Consider the following 16,977-nt stretch of genomic DNA (forward strand, 5'->3'; position numbering starts at 1 on the left):
AACTCGTCGCTTCAAACGATCGCTATTAATTGACCCGATGGACGCATCGAATCGGCAGACTACGATACTTTGGTTCAACACGGGCAGAAGTCGATGGGGGGTCGATAAAAATGAGGTTCTCGGCTGGATAGCACAGGACGCGTTAATGGGGGATCGCAGGAAAGTCCGGAAGCCACGGTGTAGGGAAGAAAAAAGATAATGGCCAGGAATTCGAGCGGCTGTTTATCCGGCGCTCGGCGCGTCCGTTTGCCGCGTCGCGCGGCTCCGGTCAAATTTATAGCCGCGATTTCAACTCGGTTGACTGTGTACCGTGCGCGACGATACATAACCCTGGAGGAGGACGCGAGAGGCTCCGGGGAACGAGATTACCGGAGATCAAGGGGGAAGAATAAGAAAGGTGGCGGGTAGGAGAGCCGAAACGCAGCGATTCGACTCGACTCGACTCGACTCCACTCGACTCGACTCTCTTTTCCTCCCTGTTGGCTCGCCTAACCCACACCACCTCGAAATCCATGGGATTACCGTAGTCACCTTTACTCCCCACCGTTCGGCCGGTGCACCCTGATGGCTAACAATGGCTCCCGTAGACGCCACGAGATTAGGGGGCACTTTATAAACGTGGCGCCGTGCCGCGGTCTGCCACGATACGTTTTCGACGGGTTCGACTAAGCGCGTCTTTCGTCGTCTCTTTCGGCTTGATTTTCCGCTAGTATACTTTTGCGACCGTTCTCGCGACGACACTCTGTGCTCTACTGTGGCTTTTCCAAAGCAGCAGACAGTCTGACACTGTACGGGTGAGTAGAGAGAACCCACTGACGACGACGCGAGGAGGAGGAGGATGAGGAGGACGACACAGACTCTCGACGGTCCTCGATATTAGCTCGGCGGTGTGTTCGCGGTGACATCGGCGCAGACAAGATGTATCGATTACTGATACTTAAGCACCCTGATCGGACGAACGGCACGATGCTGCGGCTGCGGCCGTAGCCGCAGCTTCTACCGAATACTCGAGGTCCTCGGCTAATCGACGAAACGGACCATCGCTGGTCCAACTACCTATTGTGAAATACGTGATTCTGTTTCGCTGAAAATGCGTTGCTCGTCGCAGAGGTTCGTTTTATCGCGTCCGATTAAAAATGCACTCGTTCCAAGTTCCTTCCGATTAGGGCGTATCAAGAAGCTAGCTGGTTTAATCTCTATTCACTTTCTACAACAAGTTGGTTACTATGTGCAGATATGTTCAGAAATCACGTTTCTTCTATAATAGAAACTCGCGCAAAGTTGTCGGTTTTCTGGGTGAAACCGCGCGCGCGGAAATAAACGAGCCAGCAATTTTCGCACCGGCTACGGTCGAGCGTAACCAAATTCGGAGCAGCGGCGACCAGCGTGAAAAATCGAAACGGTCTGCGGAGAAAATTGGAAAATCGGCGAGAGCACGGGCGACCTAATCCTGCGCAGATCCGATCGTTACACGGAAACATTGACGCGGGGCTCGTAGACCGGTCTTGTCGCGACAAGAGCAATTTAGCTGATCGACGCGTAATTAGGGCACCGATCGAGATGAGAATATTCAGGACTGAAATCTGCCGGCTCGGCTCGCCTCGGGTCGCCTCGGCTCGGCTCGACGCGGCGATTCGAAGCTCGCGGCACTCTAGCTTATTGGATCCAACGATGAGTTAACTTTGTGCCATCGGCTTTCTTTTTTCTCTTTCGGCCGCGTTCTGTTCTGTTCGCTCGTCGCTTCCTCCGTATTTTCGCAGTTTTTTTTTTCTTTCTACTCTTTCGCGTTTTAGCGAGCCGTGCTCTTTGCTCGATAGCTGGATCGCGTTAGCTCGGGTGCTCCTGGTTTCCAGGCTCGAGCTTCGCTTTGTTATTCGATTAACACGTACCGCGCGGCGCGCGGCTCGCGGCGCGGACACGCCATCGGTTTCGTTGCAGGATGGTGCACTATGATGCAGACTGTGCAGCGAATCGATGTTTTTTTCTTGTAAAGGGTCGACGATCACGGTTCATAGTCGTCTGCTTGGAGTAGGAATTTTTTGCAATTTCTTTTTCTCCGGATGCTATTCGCGATAAAAGATTCGTCCAAGTTCCGTTTGATCATGGCCACGCGATTATCTTTGTCGGAGAAGCGTATCTCCGTTGGTTTCTCGGTCGAAAAACGAATAGAGCACGCTTCTCAAATATAGTATACTTTGAATATGCACGGATCGAGCACCCCGGCTATAGGCAGGATGTAACCCATTGAATCGCGAACGCCGCCATTCGTGGATAATGAATCGAACTCGAAAGGTGTCGCCTAAACGATTACGTAGAACGGGGAAAATATTCGGTCGACGAGAAGCGACGGTTTAATCGCTAGTCGGCATGCAAATTTCGAGTCCCCTGACCTGATTTCCGACACCGGGAATTGGATAGAGAGAGATTCGCGGCCTCGATAAACGGCCGCCAAGGCGAAACCATCGTCGAGGAGTCGGCTCTAATTTTTCCCAACACCTCGTGGACCTCGAGAATCCGAACGAAAGCGACCGCGCGCGCGCGCGCATCCCGTCGCGTTGCGTCACTCCGTCGCGGGCTAACATAACCTGACAGGGCGACAAATTAATAGGTGGAAGCAGGCATTTAATCGTGTATCGTCGTTGCATAATTGTCCGAAAGCGGCTCGGCAAACTGCGGCGTACTGGCGTAGGGCGCGCGTCGAAAATACCCCAACGTCTTTGGCAATTATCGATAATCGATAGACGATGCGCTCCATTACGGTGTACCTACCAAATTACACGTATGTATAGCTTGTTAATTCGAGACGGCTAATACGCCGGACTTCGCACGAGTATTTGATAAGGTAATGTATAGTTATTAACGTTGAATAAATGATCCGATATTAGAGGATCATGCCGCCTCGCCGTCGGTTAATCATCCAGGCGTGTTACGATAATAATGGGCACGGGGGGCGAATTAGTGCGAGATGGGCACATCTGCGCGGTTCCGCTCGAGTCGAGTTTCCATTTTCGATTGTTCGCGATGGCCGACGCGATAGGGCGACGCGTCCCGCCTCGTCGCGACACGGATAGTTTTAAACAAAGTTAGGCCCCCGATGGAATATCTAATAAACCGAAGAAAACTCCGCCGGCAAAACAGTCCGAAACAAGAACCATTACGTTTAAACTCGAGTTAATGAAGTACGGCGTCTCGCCCGGGGAATGGGCTACAATTCATCGCACTTAAAAGTATTAGGAACTCGGATAATTGAAAGCGACAGTACCGGTAACGATCTTGTTTTACAGCCACCAGTTATTCCCCTAGTGGTACGGCTCGTGCTGCCTCTCTCTCTCTCTTTCTCCGTACTCGTGCCGCTGCCTCTGCCCCCGATGAACCAGTTACGCCCGAATTTACTTGCCGAAGCCGATACGCGCACTAATATTAAATGCATATTTGTCCATTCTGGTTGCGAGCTCGCTAATTGGATCGAAAATTAACCGTCCGGCTTCGCAGCGAGCGATGGGCAACGACGTCGCGGCCGCCGAAAATCTGTAACTTTGCTTCCGTTGCATGCCGAGTTATCATTGCGTCGGAATTGTTTCTTCGGTTCGCAGCCAAACTAATTGCGCGTTCCCCTTTCCGAGCTCGCTCGAGCCCGCAAAGTGACGGCATCGCGGGAGAGAATCTCGTTCTCGCACGGCCGAGGAGAACTCGGTTTTCACAGCGGTACGTGCTGTCTGATCGCGAACGAGAGCAACGATGGGTGACACGGATTGTAAATGGGATGCCGAACGCGATAAACCGGTTAAACGAAATGTTTAGATGGAATCGATAAAGTTCGATCGATTTTATTAATGGTCTGTTAGCCGGCGCGATTGCGATCTTTCTCGTGTCCCGAGTGCGCGAGGGTGTGCGCGGCCGTGAGCGCATGGAGGAAATGAAATCTTCGACGGGCATTAATTCCTGTTGCTTTTGTTCGTCGGCTTTCATTTTCTGCGCGCGTCTATGCGCGTATGCTCGAAACAGAATTCGATCTGATCTGTTTTCTGCTTTAAACGAACGAAAAAATTCATTGCTTGGAGGTGGAGGGGGAAGAATTAGCGGAAAAGAAAGATCGAGTTCGATAACCCGCGATAAGTAGCAAAGAGTGTCTTTGGATTTCAGTTTGAGAAGGTGTTGCGATCGGGCTTGGGATCCGCTTCGGGTCGCTCGGAAAGCAAAGTTTAAAATTCTCTTTAAATTCCATTAAACTTGGGCGGAAGCGAGGTCTATCCGAGCCGATCGGGCGCAATAAGGGCGAAAGTGTTTCCTGCTCGTCGAAGATTAATGAACCGTCCGATCAAACGATCTGTATCGCGTGCGCCGCTCAAAGTGTTCTCTTCCAAAGACGTTTATTCAACGAGAGCGCTGCGCTGCGGTGGCTTCCCGATGAAAATTCTACCGGAGAAATTTTCTATTTGCTCGCGCGTCCGTGTTCGGTTGCGGACGAGGACCGTCGACCGCGAAAGTCTATTTCGCGATGGCACTTCTCGTCACCGATACCGTGAAACCGAGAGAACAAAAAAAAAAAGGAATCGCGCGGCGCTCGAGAGCGATCGTATCTCGCCAGGTTAATTCGCGACTTTCTCCCGAGGCGCGATTTTTCGCTGGTTCGCGACGCGAACCGAGGCGAATCGATCATCTGCGCGTCGAGAAACTTTTCCAGGATCCCGCGTGAAAAATTGTTCGAATCCTGACAGTCGTCGAAGAAAGCGTTTCCAAGTCGATGACCACTTGATTATAGTAATTAAGGATAGGGTCACGGAACGCGCGCGAATCAGGAATCAGGAAGATTGCGATGAAAGTTCCGTTGATCTTGATTCCCTTTGATTTCATTGGAATTCGCGCACTTTCGTTTTCTGAGACTGTGAGAAATTTGCGCCGCGGCGGCGGTGGCTTCGTTTTTCAGCCAGGAAAATGTACTTTCTCCGTAATTGAATTCGACGTAAATGAGTTTTACCGTCCTGATAAAAACGGTATCGGGGTAAGAACCGTGTGTACGCGTGCCTCTGGCAAAAAGCACTCGTCGAATCGGTTCGGCTCGAGCGTGGGTCGTTAGAATCGCTCGCACGGTCCGCGCGAAACGTTCCGTCGTTATCGATCAACGACACTTTCATGATAAAACTCTACAGGGTTTCTTCGAAATGCCGCGAACGTCTTTATCGCATCCGTTCGAGTACGACTACAGCAACGCTTTTCATCTTTGTGTTCTGTAGCTCCCGGAACAACGATCTTTGCCAACTCGGTGAAATTCTTTTCGTCGGCGATATTAAATCCTGCCGGGACGAAACAGCCGAGCAGAAATTTACGCGGAAATCGTCTAAATATCACGGAGCTTACTACGAGAGCAGATTTTCCGAATTAACGTAGAAAATACGCGAATTCAAATTATTTTCATCGCCGCGCCGCGCCACGCCGCAGAGTGTCGGTACGTCGCTAATGAGCAACGCATGGACCGCGAAATGCACCCGATCCACCAATATCTCCGTGCATCGACAAATATTCGTGGCTGCAATTTTTTAGTTTACAAATTACTATTTCCGGTAGTCGTAATTACGCGGCGACGCATCGCGAGTCGAGCTCCCAATTTGAATTAGCTGTGTTCCATAAAACTGTTACTCCGTTCCAGAAATATTTGAAACGAACGAGGCGACCCGAAACGCAACCAAACGCGCTTAAAAAGAAGAAAGCCGTACTTGCAAAGTAAACGTTTTCCGTCGGGGTTCCAACAAACAGGGGTTAAACGGAATATGTCGATTTTCAACCGCCACGGCTTGCAGATTCGTTCGTCAACAAAGTGGAGCACTTTGGAGCGGATGTCGAAGCGGCGAAACAATGTCCGCAGAACCTTGACCCGGGGTTACGAAACGCTCACCGTATTGTATTTCGTGTAGGCTTTGATTTGTTCGACCGTATCGTTCATCGTTTCAACGGCCGCGAGACCGTGCTCGGAGATAATGGAAGGATGAAAAATTCAACGGCATCGTTACCCGACTAGCCCGCTAAATATTGCGAAAGCCGACGTTTTGATTGGTTTTCACGGGCGTCGCCGCGGGCTCCAACTTTCCGAGGACGTTCCCCGAACCGAGTTTTACCAGCGGAGACACGTTTCATTTTGATTCGACGATCGAACAGGTGCGAGACGAGTTCGAGCAGCGTTTCGATTTTTATATTGGCCGCGCGAGTAGACTCTTTCCAAAATTAATTAAACAATTGCTTCGACCAAAAGTATCGCAGAGACAAACGACGGGGACCGAATTCATATTAATTGAAAAGAACAACGGCAAAACTTTTTATCCGGCGGAAAAGTTGAGTTTTTTTCGCGGATTTTATTCGAGCTGCTAGATTCGTGACGATGAATAACGCAGCGCAGTTCGAATTAGCGTAGCCGTTCTGCCCGGGATTAGTGTCAGTTATCTTCGTCGCGTATTTTCTTATTCCTCTCGCGTCGCTCTTCAACCTCCAATCCTCGTCGGTGTTTCGAAACGGTACCTGTGTATTCCGCGCGTATACCAAGGTAATTCCGATTTCTCTTTGTTAATCGCAAACGAAATTCTCGTTCCGTTCCCGACGGTTTTCCTAAAACGCGGAGCTCTGAGGTCTGCTCCGGCACTGCTCCGTCGTCGATCGTCGAATATTTAATGTTCGATGCCCGGAACAATTTCAGGCAAGAATAATTAATGTGCTTCCGGCGATCGATGCAAGTGTCAGAAATTGCAGAATTTCGCAGAGACGAGTGCCGTTCGCAGAGGAAGATGGTCCACGATGCGAGCTGTATAGTAGCGGATTTTTATGATCCGACGCGCGATACGATAAAGAAATCGGCGGCGGCGGCGTCGTGTCGAAAGACGAGATTTCGCGACCGAGACGGGGGACGTCGGCGTATCGCCGAGCACTGCATCGTAAGTCACAGTTTGCAGGATTTCGAAAGATGCGGAGGAAAAACGTAGCGGCTCGCGGGAACGCGACCGATTAATGAGGAAAGCGATTAGCGAAGGTATCCGAACATTTTTGTTGCTCGCCGGCACGAAACGCTTCCGTCGATTGGACGGATAAAAATAAGATAGCGTCGTTTCGTCGACATGCTCTCTTTGCGCCGATTTCGTTCCGGTAAAGAGAAAGCGATTTTCGGCAAGCCTTTTCCGCGGGGAACTCTACGAAACTCTTCCTGGAAATCGTTGCCGGATTAGAAAGGGCGTATTTTCGAAAGGTCCAAGTCATCTTTTCGTTTCGAAACCACCGCGGCTCGCGAAATCGTAAAAAAGCGAAAAAGCAAAGTCCAGGGATTTCCGAATAAAGGAACGAGAGGCCGTAGATCAAGATGGCGATCCATTGAATGGCGCAGCAGCGTTAGGAATAACAACGCGCACGGTTTACTGTATATTACGTACAGGTCTCCGAATCACAATTCGTCCCGTTTCGCGGCGTCGGGAACGAGAATGAGACCGAGACCGAGAGCATCGGTTAAGAAGCAAGTTTTCCATATATCGGAGAACGGTCCCGGCATAGATCGGCTACGCGCAGATGTCGAGCATGCGGTTTTATGCCTCGGATCGGATCCGATCGGTTCGGATGCGGCAACCGGTCACGGAGTTTGCATGTACCTCGTTCCCGTTATTGAATTATTAATATAAAGTCGGACATCTGGACGGGCCATACCTTGGCCGAAGGCGGCTAATAAAATCTCCTCGGACGGCGCACCGTCGAACCAACTCGAACAAACCAATTTTTATGTTTCCGCTCGAACCAACATCTCCCAGATTCGTATTCCGCGAGGCGGTGACAGTTGTTCGATCGAACGAACGAATTCTAAGATTGTTCGTCCAATTAATTTTGAGGCCCGATTCTGAAATCTCGCGGGTTCCGCCACTTTGGCGTTGGTCTGGAAATTTGGACTTTAGGTAGCTTAAATTCAAGCTGAAAGTGTCTACTTTACGACCCCGGAAGCTACATTCCCGTAAAACAGCTTGGGATTTTTTTATGATTTTTTGAATCAAATCATCGGGGTATTAGGCCGTCTGGGGCTCGTTTTTGGAATTTGGGCGAGTTTTCAATTACTTTACCGTGGAGCTTTTTCAACTTCAGGTAGCTTAAATTGAAGCTGGAAGCGTCTACTTTACTATACCGGAAGCTACGTTACCGTAACACGGCCTGGGATTTTTTTATGATTTTTAAAACAACGAGAAAGAATTTCGGGAATCTCTGTCTAATCTCGTGAAACCGAGATTCACGGCGCAGCCCCGGCCCCCAGAATGCATTAAACTTTTGATCGAATTTGCGGCACGGCCAAAGATACGCGCAAGAATATTGGAGATACCCTCCCCCGTCCCGGGTTCCGGCCCTCAGCGGGAACAGTCTCTATCTTCGAGATCCTGCGAATTTGTTCGACTGCGATCTGCGATTTAACCTGTTTGTCGACTACGCGGAGGAGAATGGTCGTGATAAATCTGGCGATGCGAGAGATTAGAGATTAGAGATTCGAGATCCGAGATCCGAGGCGGAGAGCGGAAACTTGCGTTGCCGGATCGAGTTAAGGGTGCGATTGTTAACACAGCCTCTCTCTGCCTCTACCTCTACCTCTCTCTCTCTCTCTCTCCCTGCTGTTTGATACTTGGAGTTTCCGCTTACGCTCTTCGCGAGCTGATCAAACAGTTGAATTCTAATTACAAGACGCCGGGATCGCTCGGATAACGTGACTTCTTCGCGCGGTTTTAACAACGCTTTCGGTTTTCCAATTAACCGCTGAGCGAACGATTTTTTAGAATTTCCGCGTTAACGAAGAATTTGTAGCGCACGGAGTCATTGTTTTACCCGGGGATATTAAAGCGACGGAAAAACGCGTTGCGTTAAATATTTTAACGCAAAACGAATCTCGTAAGGAACATTTTGACGCTGTTTATCGACCGGCCCGAATATACCGTGTCCGGTAAGGGAACGAGATTTTCTTCCGATGAAACGTCTCTAGATGATTATTGTAGATTCGAGGAGCAGCGAAATGGACCGACATCGATGATTTTCTGATTAGGAAAGGAGCAGAGTGATCCGGCGAAAATGTACTGCTCGACGGTGACTCAGTACGAGGAGAAGAAAAAGGTCGATCGGAGCGTGGACGAGGACGCGGAACCATTTCCGGTGGCGAGAGAACAAACCCGAGTTAGTCAGCCGATAATATGGACGAACGTGATTGGTATCGCGGTGCTTCATTTCCTGGCCGTTTACAGCTTCGCGACCCGTTATCGAGAGGCCAAGTTCTGGACCTGGGTCTGGAGTAAGTAAAACGTCCCCCGGTATCCTAACTTTTAGGCTCGATTATAGAAAATCTTCTACAATATGACGTACACCGAGGTAACGTACGTACCGCTAACGTATGAATAATGAGTGGCGTGTCGTGAAACGCGCGAGGCTTTGATAAAAATGCCACGGTGCCTAAAATAAACCGATCTTGCAATGGTCGGTCGCTCTGCGGGCTCCAAAACGCGCGCTTAAATTTCTTAGCGATTCAAAGGTGGCACGGGGAGCCGAAAATTCGTTGAGAATGTTTTTCGGTGACTGAATTTTTCAATGACTTTTTTTTGGCGAAGACTTCGTATATGGAACCACCGCCGGCTATGGGGTAACGGCAGGCATGCATCGAATGTGGGCTCACAGATGTTACTCGGCCAAGACACCAGTGCGAGTCGTAATGGCCCTTCTGTATTGCATGATGGGACAGGTTGGTATGCGAGTTGCGAGCAGCATTTTTAGCATTCGTCGGCCCTTCGATCCGCATCGTTGCCAAAAAATAGCTAACAATTTTCGTTGAACCAGACGCATTTCTACAAGTGGATACGAGACCACAGGACGCATCACAAGTTCTCGGAAACGCCGGCAGACCCACACGACGCGACCCGGGGCTTCTTTTTCTCGCACATGGGCTGGTTAATGATGAAACGACATCCGGCTGTCAAGGAGTACGGAAGCAAAATCGATATGAGCGACATCGCGGCCGATCCTGTGATCCAATTCTTTGACCGGTGAGAGACGCGTCCTGCCAATTGCCAACTACATACATCGCGACTCCCGACACTTTCATCCTGTAGATTGCATGGTCTCATTTAAACGCACTCGTGCCCAAGCACCGATGCTTTTACGACGCAGAAATAAGGAAGAGCGTTTCTGCTTCGGATATACGTACATCGGGGGTCTCGTGATAATTGCAGCTGCGATTTCAGATTATTCCTTCGTTAATTTGAAGAGATGGAAGGTGCTTGCTCATCGCGCAGCGAATATATTTTCGCAAATATGCTGCCTCAACGTGTCGTTAAGATAAATATCGTTCGCGGAAAATTGAAATGCCGCCGGGTGAAAATAACATGATAATATCGCATGCGTCGGACGAGTTAACGATCGGTACGAAACGCTCTTCCGGTCTTAACAAATGCGGAACACCGGGCTATCCTTCGCAACGCGGAAAGCAACGCTTTTTCGATGCTGCGCCGATAATTTTTCCAACGGTTGGTAGAACGCTTTCCGCCAGAGAGCCAGAATCGTGCTCCTCGAAAACGTTCGCTCGACTGCAAGTCGAAGACTGCAGATGGTCGCACAGCGCGGTCGAATGCAGCGCGGTATTAGTTACGGACAACACAACTACTGCAAGTATAATTAACCTGGAAGCCATTTCGAAACTAGCAGAATGGCACTGTGCTCTCCTTTAACCGTTAACTGGGCGGACGGAATCGTCATCTGTGCTCGACTACTTATCCCAACTATCGTCTATTCCTCCCAACGATCACCGGCATTCTGCAACTCGTCCTCTCTTTTTTCGAAACTCGAGAGCTCGAAGCCGAGTCTGACGCGAGCTTAAATAGCCCCACGTTTTTTAAAATTTTTCTGCTCGGCTCTTCTCTTTATTATCTTACCATCTTGTCTCTCCGTCTCGCAGACATCTGCTCCATCGATTCGGTATTTTTTCGGTATTAGATTCGGTCGAACCATTGATAAATTCGATAGCGCATTCCGATACCGAGAAGAAGACAACGTTTGGATCTCGCTAACGTCTCGCTAACTTCCCAGTCACTTCGAGATCCTGATGCTGACGATGACTTTCGTGTTGCCGACGGTGGTGCCGGTGCTGTTCTGGGACGAGACGTGGTACATCGCCTCGCACGCTGTGCTGATTCGCTACGTGTGGTCGTTGCACGCGACCTTCTCGGTGAACAGTTTCGCTCACATGTGGGGCAACAGACCGTACAACAGGCGAGTATATAACTAGCCGTGCCGGTCTCTCACCGGTCACCTCGACCATGACCGAACGAACCTATTATAATTGGAGAGGTAGGCGCCGCTAACGGAAAGAAACATTGGCTTTGCAGCAAAGTGAAGCCGACGGAGAACGCGGTCGTGTCTTTCTTCGCGTTGGGCGAGGGGTGGCACAATTACCATCATTCCTTCCCCTGGGACTACAAGGCGGCCGAGTTGGGCTCTTACGGGCTGAACCTCACCACGGGCCTAATAGAGCTGTTGGAGTATTTCGGTCTCGCCTACGATCTGAAAACCTGCAAGGGCGACCTGGTCGATCGGACCAGACTGAGAAAAGGGGACGGGACGGACAGTCTTTGGGGCCATCCGAGGCAAGAGGAGGCATCGAGCCGTCCACTCGGAAACTAACGCGAGGCGCGACGGCCACCGCGCCGCAAAGAGCGTCGGAAATATTGTAGCCGGCCGAGAAAAGTGGCCGGAAGGACACCTCTTCCCAACAAACGATTCTTCCTCCTTTCCCTCGCCACGCTTCCCAACCGCTAGTTTAATTTTACGCTCGTCGTCGTCGTTTCTGTCGCGGCGGTATCGGACGGGGCAATTATAGTTCCCCGAACTCCTCGCTACAAGCAGTCACGTACTCGAACGATAGTTGACACCGCCTTAGAGAGAATCGAATTATATTTGTGAACTTTATCCACTTTACTCCGTTGTAAATAAAGACGTTATCTATAAAATCTATAAAGTCTGAGATCTAGTCGACGAAAGAGACGCTACTAGCGGCGCGAATCACCGGCGACGAATCGGCTGTTTCGCGCATCGTCAACGTTTTCTAATTAGAGGGCTCCTAGAAGACAGGCTCCCGGAGCCGGGATTAAACGTACAGCCAACATTTATCTATCCTTATCGTTGGAAAGCCTTCGCTCGCTGCCACCGTACGCTATATACCACGCTACCCGTACTATACGTAATCCCCTTAACGCTACTTTGGGGCGTGTGGCGCTGCAACGCTCCTGCTAATGAATAACTCGACCGCTTCGAATATAAGTTCGGACCTGCTGGCGGATTGGTTGTTCCTGGCCGGAAGGTAGCCAGCGCTCGTGAACAACAAAGCGCCATGTTCGAAAAGTGTAGAAGCAACAATGGCGACTGCACTCTCCCTGTTGCAGCATCTCCGGATTCCAAGTAAAAGTTTCTAAAGCTGGGTAATTGTTGCGTCTCGTCAACGGTAGCAACAGTTATCGGACGAATCGGAACGATATTTTCACGAAACATTGACGGGTCTTCGTACCACCGAGAGAAATTAGCCGGGCTCTTTCGGACCATCCGTCGAGGAGTCTAATTGTATCTGTAAAATCCGCGACCAAGCAATTATGAAAAAAGGGAGAGAGGCTGGGCTGCCAATACCGAGAGCGGCTCGTCGGCCGGTAACGATTGGCAATGCTTCATCGCAGGAAAACCGATAAAAAGGTAATTAACTTATCGCGGGTAGCTGCGGAAGTTAAATGCATTTCGCGCTGCCGACCCGTAAAAACGGAGCTAATTTAATAACTCGTATTTCACCCGCACGTCCCGCGGATATATGTATATATATTTCGCCCGTACGTCCGTTCAAAATCGCGTCCATTTATCCGGAACGCGTTCGTTTTGAAAAATTAACGAAACGATTTTTCGCGACGCGCCTAATTCCACGACGATTATGCTCGGACACGCGTCCCAATTGTCCGCGACCGTGTCGCGTTTCACTCGCCTGCGAGTGTCGGCTTCTTTTGTATCGGTCCCGCGACAGGACGAGCGAGGAGAGCGAGTCGAAGGTGTTCGTCGAAACGGCGCGGCGCGAAATTAATTATCGGCGCGGGAAAGGGAAACAACGGTAACCGAAGCTTCAACGATGCGGTAATTACGGACGGCGACGGAGTGTGTGCGACGACACCTCGCGTGCATCGGCCGTCGAGAATACGCGTAATCCGGTCCGTTTGCCATTGTTTCGCGTTTCCCGTTCGATGGACGTGCCGCTACTGTAATCGGGACGATGAACACTGTCTGGATAAAACTGCTGCCGGGAACTGAGACGAGCCGAAAATCGAAGCGTTACGAGAATCTTTGGCATTGTACCGATCGAAATGTACGAGGTGTTTGCGCTCTTGCTCGCACCGCGATCGTTATCGTCCGGTGATCGATAGCGAGATGAAAAGAACCGCGGGGTATCCGATTACTCGACTCGTATCGGATCGGATCGGATCGGATCGGATCGGCAAACGACCCCCTCGCATGCAGCCGAGTCAAATTTATTCCGTCGCCTTCGGGACTCGCTCCGGGCGACGGCGAAAGACACATCGGAGCCGCGCACTGACAGAATGTGCCTTATCGATCCGTTCTATTGCGGTGGTCATAACAAATTCATGGAGGAAAATGCTCGACATGGTCGTTGAGGAGGCAAGAATACACCGCGAGAAACCGAGACGCCGCGCCGCGTCGATTTCCTTGTCTCGTATCGTTAATCGATACGCGCGGCTACCGGAATCGCCGCCAACTACATACATACATACATACATACATACATAGCGAGGTGCTTCCCGCGCGATGTCACCCGCAAACAGGAAAGCTCCGTCGAATTCGGATCGCCTTTCGTTTAATCGAGATCGTCGCGCGCGTTCTTCTTCGCGGGGATAGACGATAATCCCGCGACACCGTTCACAGCAATCTATTCGAACGAGACGCGATTATCGAGCGGGTCATCGACCGTTGTAGACATTGTTTTACGGGAACAATATTGTATTATGCGGCATTGGTAAAGCGAACGGGCGGCTCGCGTTCACCCGGAGCAGCGCGTTTTAATTTAGCCGAACGCGAACATCGTTGAAAATTGGTAAACGATGGAAAACGCTCGCGACCGAAAAATTGGCTTTCCAATGGAAAAATCCTCCGGTATTATGAATGCTCGCGCAAATGCTGGACGTATCTTCATTTTTTTCACATAAAACTCGATCGCATTTTTGGAATGGAAGAATGAAATCGATACCGAGCCGATGGGAGCGGATATTACGATCCGCGGTAACTGTACTGGGTGTCCCCGCGACGACGACGCGACCGGACGACGCGCGTTCCACCGGACGATGGAAGCGAGTCGGTCTAAAAATCGAACGCTGATAATGGCGATCCCAGGTAGAAAGGTCGGAGAACTCGCCGATGCGATCGACCTTTACATGTTTTCGCTTTTCACCCTCCCGAACTGGATCACCGTCAGTGACACTAACCAACGAATCGATATTTCTATTAATACGAGAAAAATCTGGAAAAAAGAGAAACGATTCGGCACGCGCAACTCGTCCAACATCGTTCCGATTACCGTCTCCCTCGGCAGGACGTCCCCCTCCTTCGGCGCCATTAAAGATCCGAGCCACGGCAATTGAACTTTACATTCGCATCGCCGTCCGGCTATTACCTAGAAATATCTGTCGCCGAGAAGTATACCACCGACGGGTAGAAATACGTTGGTCAGTCGGCCCTATCTAGCGGCGGAACGAGTCGACTATAAATACTAAAGCCGGCTATACCTAATAACCGCTAGACGCGAGGCGTCGCGACGCCGCACATATGGAAACTACCGATATATTTTTACGCGACTTTGCGATAGTTGGCTACTCTAGAAGAGTCGCTGCTCTTTCTCCCCCCGGCCGTCTAAAAATAAACGGGCGCGGGGGGTAGTTTTCTAACGGCTCGATCCGGATCGACGTACCGGGTGTCCGAAACTATCACTCGTCCCGTTGCTTTCAAATATCATCAATTAGTAATACTGCATTCAATCTCGTTGCGAAACAATATGCATTAGCGGCGAAACACGTTTAGACGATGCTCGAATGCTCGCAAGAAACCTGAAGTGCCGTGAAGTTGCGGATCTTTTAATGGATAAAAACGTCGAACGACCATCCTTCCGCGCGGACAAAGTACACCTTGCGCGCGATTCGTTGCACGTATTAAGAAACGTTTGCATAATATTTCAGCGTTTTTACAGTCCTCTCTCGCCTACCGGGTTTTCTCTTTCTCTCTTTTTTTTCGATCGGAGTCGATAAAGCTGAAGCCCGGACTTACGAACGGGCCGATAAATAATCGCAATAGCGGCCCGGTAAAAGCAGATTGGACGATCGAGGATAAGCCGGTAAGAACCGGAGCCTCGGGATTTTAATTAAAAAAGAATTACGGTGCCGCAACATTAGGGGAGGGCACAATGCCTACACAAGCTCGGCGATGGTTTCGCACGGTTTAATGCGACGCGACGCGACGGCCGCGATGCATTGCCCCGGTTATTAGACGATGCCACGTGCGCCCGGTATGCATAAATGCATCAACCCGGAAAGTTACGTCGGATTCGTGCGCGCATCTATCGCGCGAGAACGCTTTCGCCGGCGAGTCTCTTTTAAACGCTTTTAGACCCCTCGGACCGCCTCTCTCGACATTCGAAGCACCGGACGTTTCGAGGGAACGGCATTCGGATCGGCTAATTGTTAATTTTTCAAAATTAATTCCATGTCTTCTCGAGAGAGGAAATTTTATTGGTACTTAAGACGGTGCGCGCGCGCGCACGCGTTAATTATGTGTGCTTTCCTAGCTTTGCCTCGTCCGTTGCTCCTACCCTTTGCGTTACAGCACACTCCGTGTACCCTGGCTTATCGTCGGGCACGAGTAAAATAATACTCTCCTAAGCAGTAAACAGTCTTTGAAATCGGGAGAGGAAATCCTTTACGCGTCTCCCGCGCAACGCTCGCAAATATCCTTGCCGAAATTTCATAGCGAATATTTACAGTTAAACTGCCGCTGAAGCGAATCCACCCGCGGAGAATTGAATTTCGTTGCGGATTTTCCTAGGTCGGTAAGAATCGCGAAGGAATCTCGGGGCTGACAGGACGTCATCCGGTGGGGAAACGTTGATCGGATTCGATCGTTTCTCGTCGGAAGCAACAGTTCGACACGCAATCGACGGAATCGGAGTCGCGGCAGCGCGAGATTCGCTGGTCGACGATCAAAGAAACGAGTCGAGGTGCTACGGCGCAGCGACGTTTCCGGCTCGTTTCGGCAGTCGTCGAGAGAGAGAGAGAGGGGATGAAAGCATAGGCTTTGCAGATCGAGGACCAAAGGCGATCGAAAAAGCAAAAGGCGCGCGATAATGGCGGTGGCGGCTCGGGAATGCATGGAAGAGTTGCGAGGGTGGGCGCGTTTCAGGTTCCAGAAACTCGGCTGCTACAAGCGGGATTGCTTTCGAGCGTAAGCGGCTCGTTCGGACTTTGCGACGGTGCATATACGATGCTAGTAGTATTGTTTGGGAACCGGCTCATCGTCGAGGGTCTCTCGTTAAATCGACGAGAACTTTGCTCGACGACGAGGGATCGATACATTGTCGACTCCTACGCGTAGTCGCCGGGCGAAAACTTGCAACGTTTTTAGCCCGCGCCACGTAACAATCTCGTAAAAACCAATTTAAAAAACTATGCTCGATATTTCAAATTTAATTTTCACCTCGAACCGACGACAGAGCTATGTAGCTGGAAACTGTGACTTTTGATGTCTGGGTGGAATCGGTGTCTGGTCCACCCAGTTGGACATCGCGAATGCCGTCGAAAGAGGGTAGGCACCGAGGGTAGTGGCATGGTACGGCGAAAACGCGACGCTTCGTTTTGAAAAGGTAATGGGATTCGCAACGATGGAGTCGCGACGCGTTCCGCTCCG

At 50.5% G+C, this 16,977-nt stretch overlaps 2 protein-coding genes across 2 annotated transcripts in view; one reads left to right on the forward strand and one right to left on the reverse strand.

Moving 5' to 3' along the window:
* Positions 1-16,977, reverse strand: part of Fstl5 (follistatin-like 5) — a 59,324-nt gene that overhangs the window by 39,887 nt on the left and 2,460 nt on the right. The gene's annotated exons all lie outside the window — the stretch shown is intronic.
* Positions 9,070-11,746, forward strand: LOC144476855 (acyl-CoA Delta-9 desaturase). The gene is made up of 5 exons (XM_078194153.1): positions 9,070-9,286; positions 9,600-9,730; positions 9,826-10,031; positions 11,071-11,253; positions 11,370-11,746. The coding sequence occupies exons 1-5, from the start codon at positions 9,070-9,072 to the stop codon at positions 11,662-11,664; spliced, it is 1,032 nt and encodes a 343-aa protein (XP_078050279.1). The 3' UTR covers positions 11,665-11,746.

Source organism: Augochlora pura, chromosome 11 (genome assembly GCF_028453695.1).
Source record: "Augochlora pura isolate Apur16 chromosome 11, APUR_v2.2.1, whole genome shotgun sequence".
Taxonomy (NCBI): Eukaryota; Metazoa; Arthropoda; class Insecta; order Hymenoptera; family Halictidae; genus Augochlora; species Augochlora pura.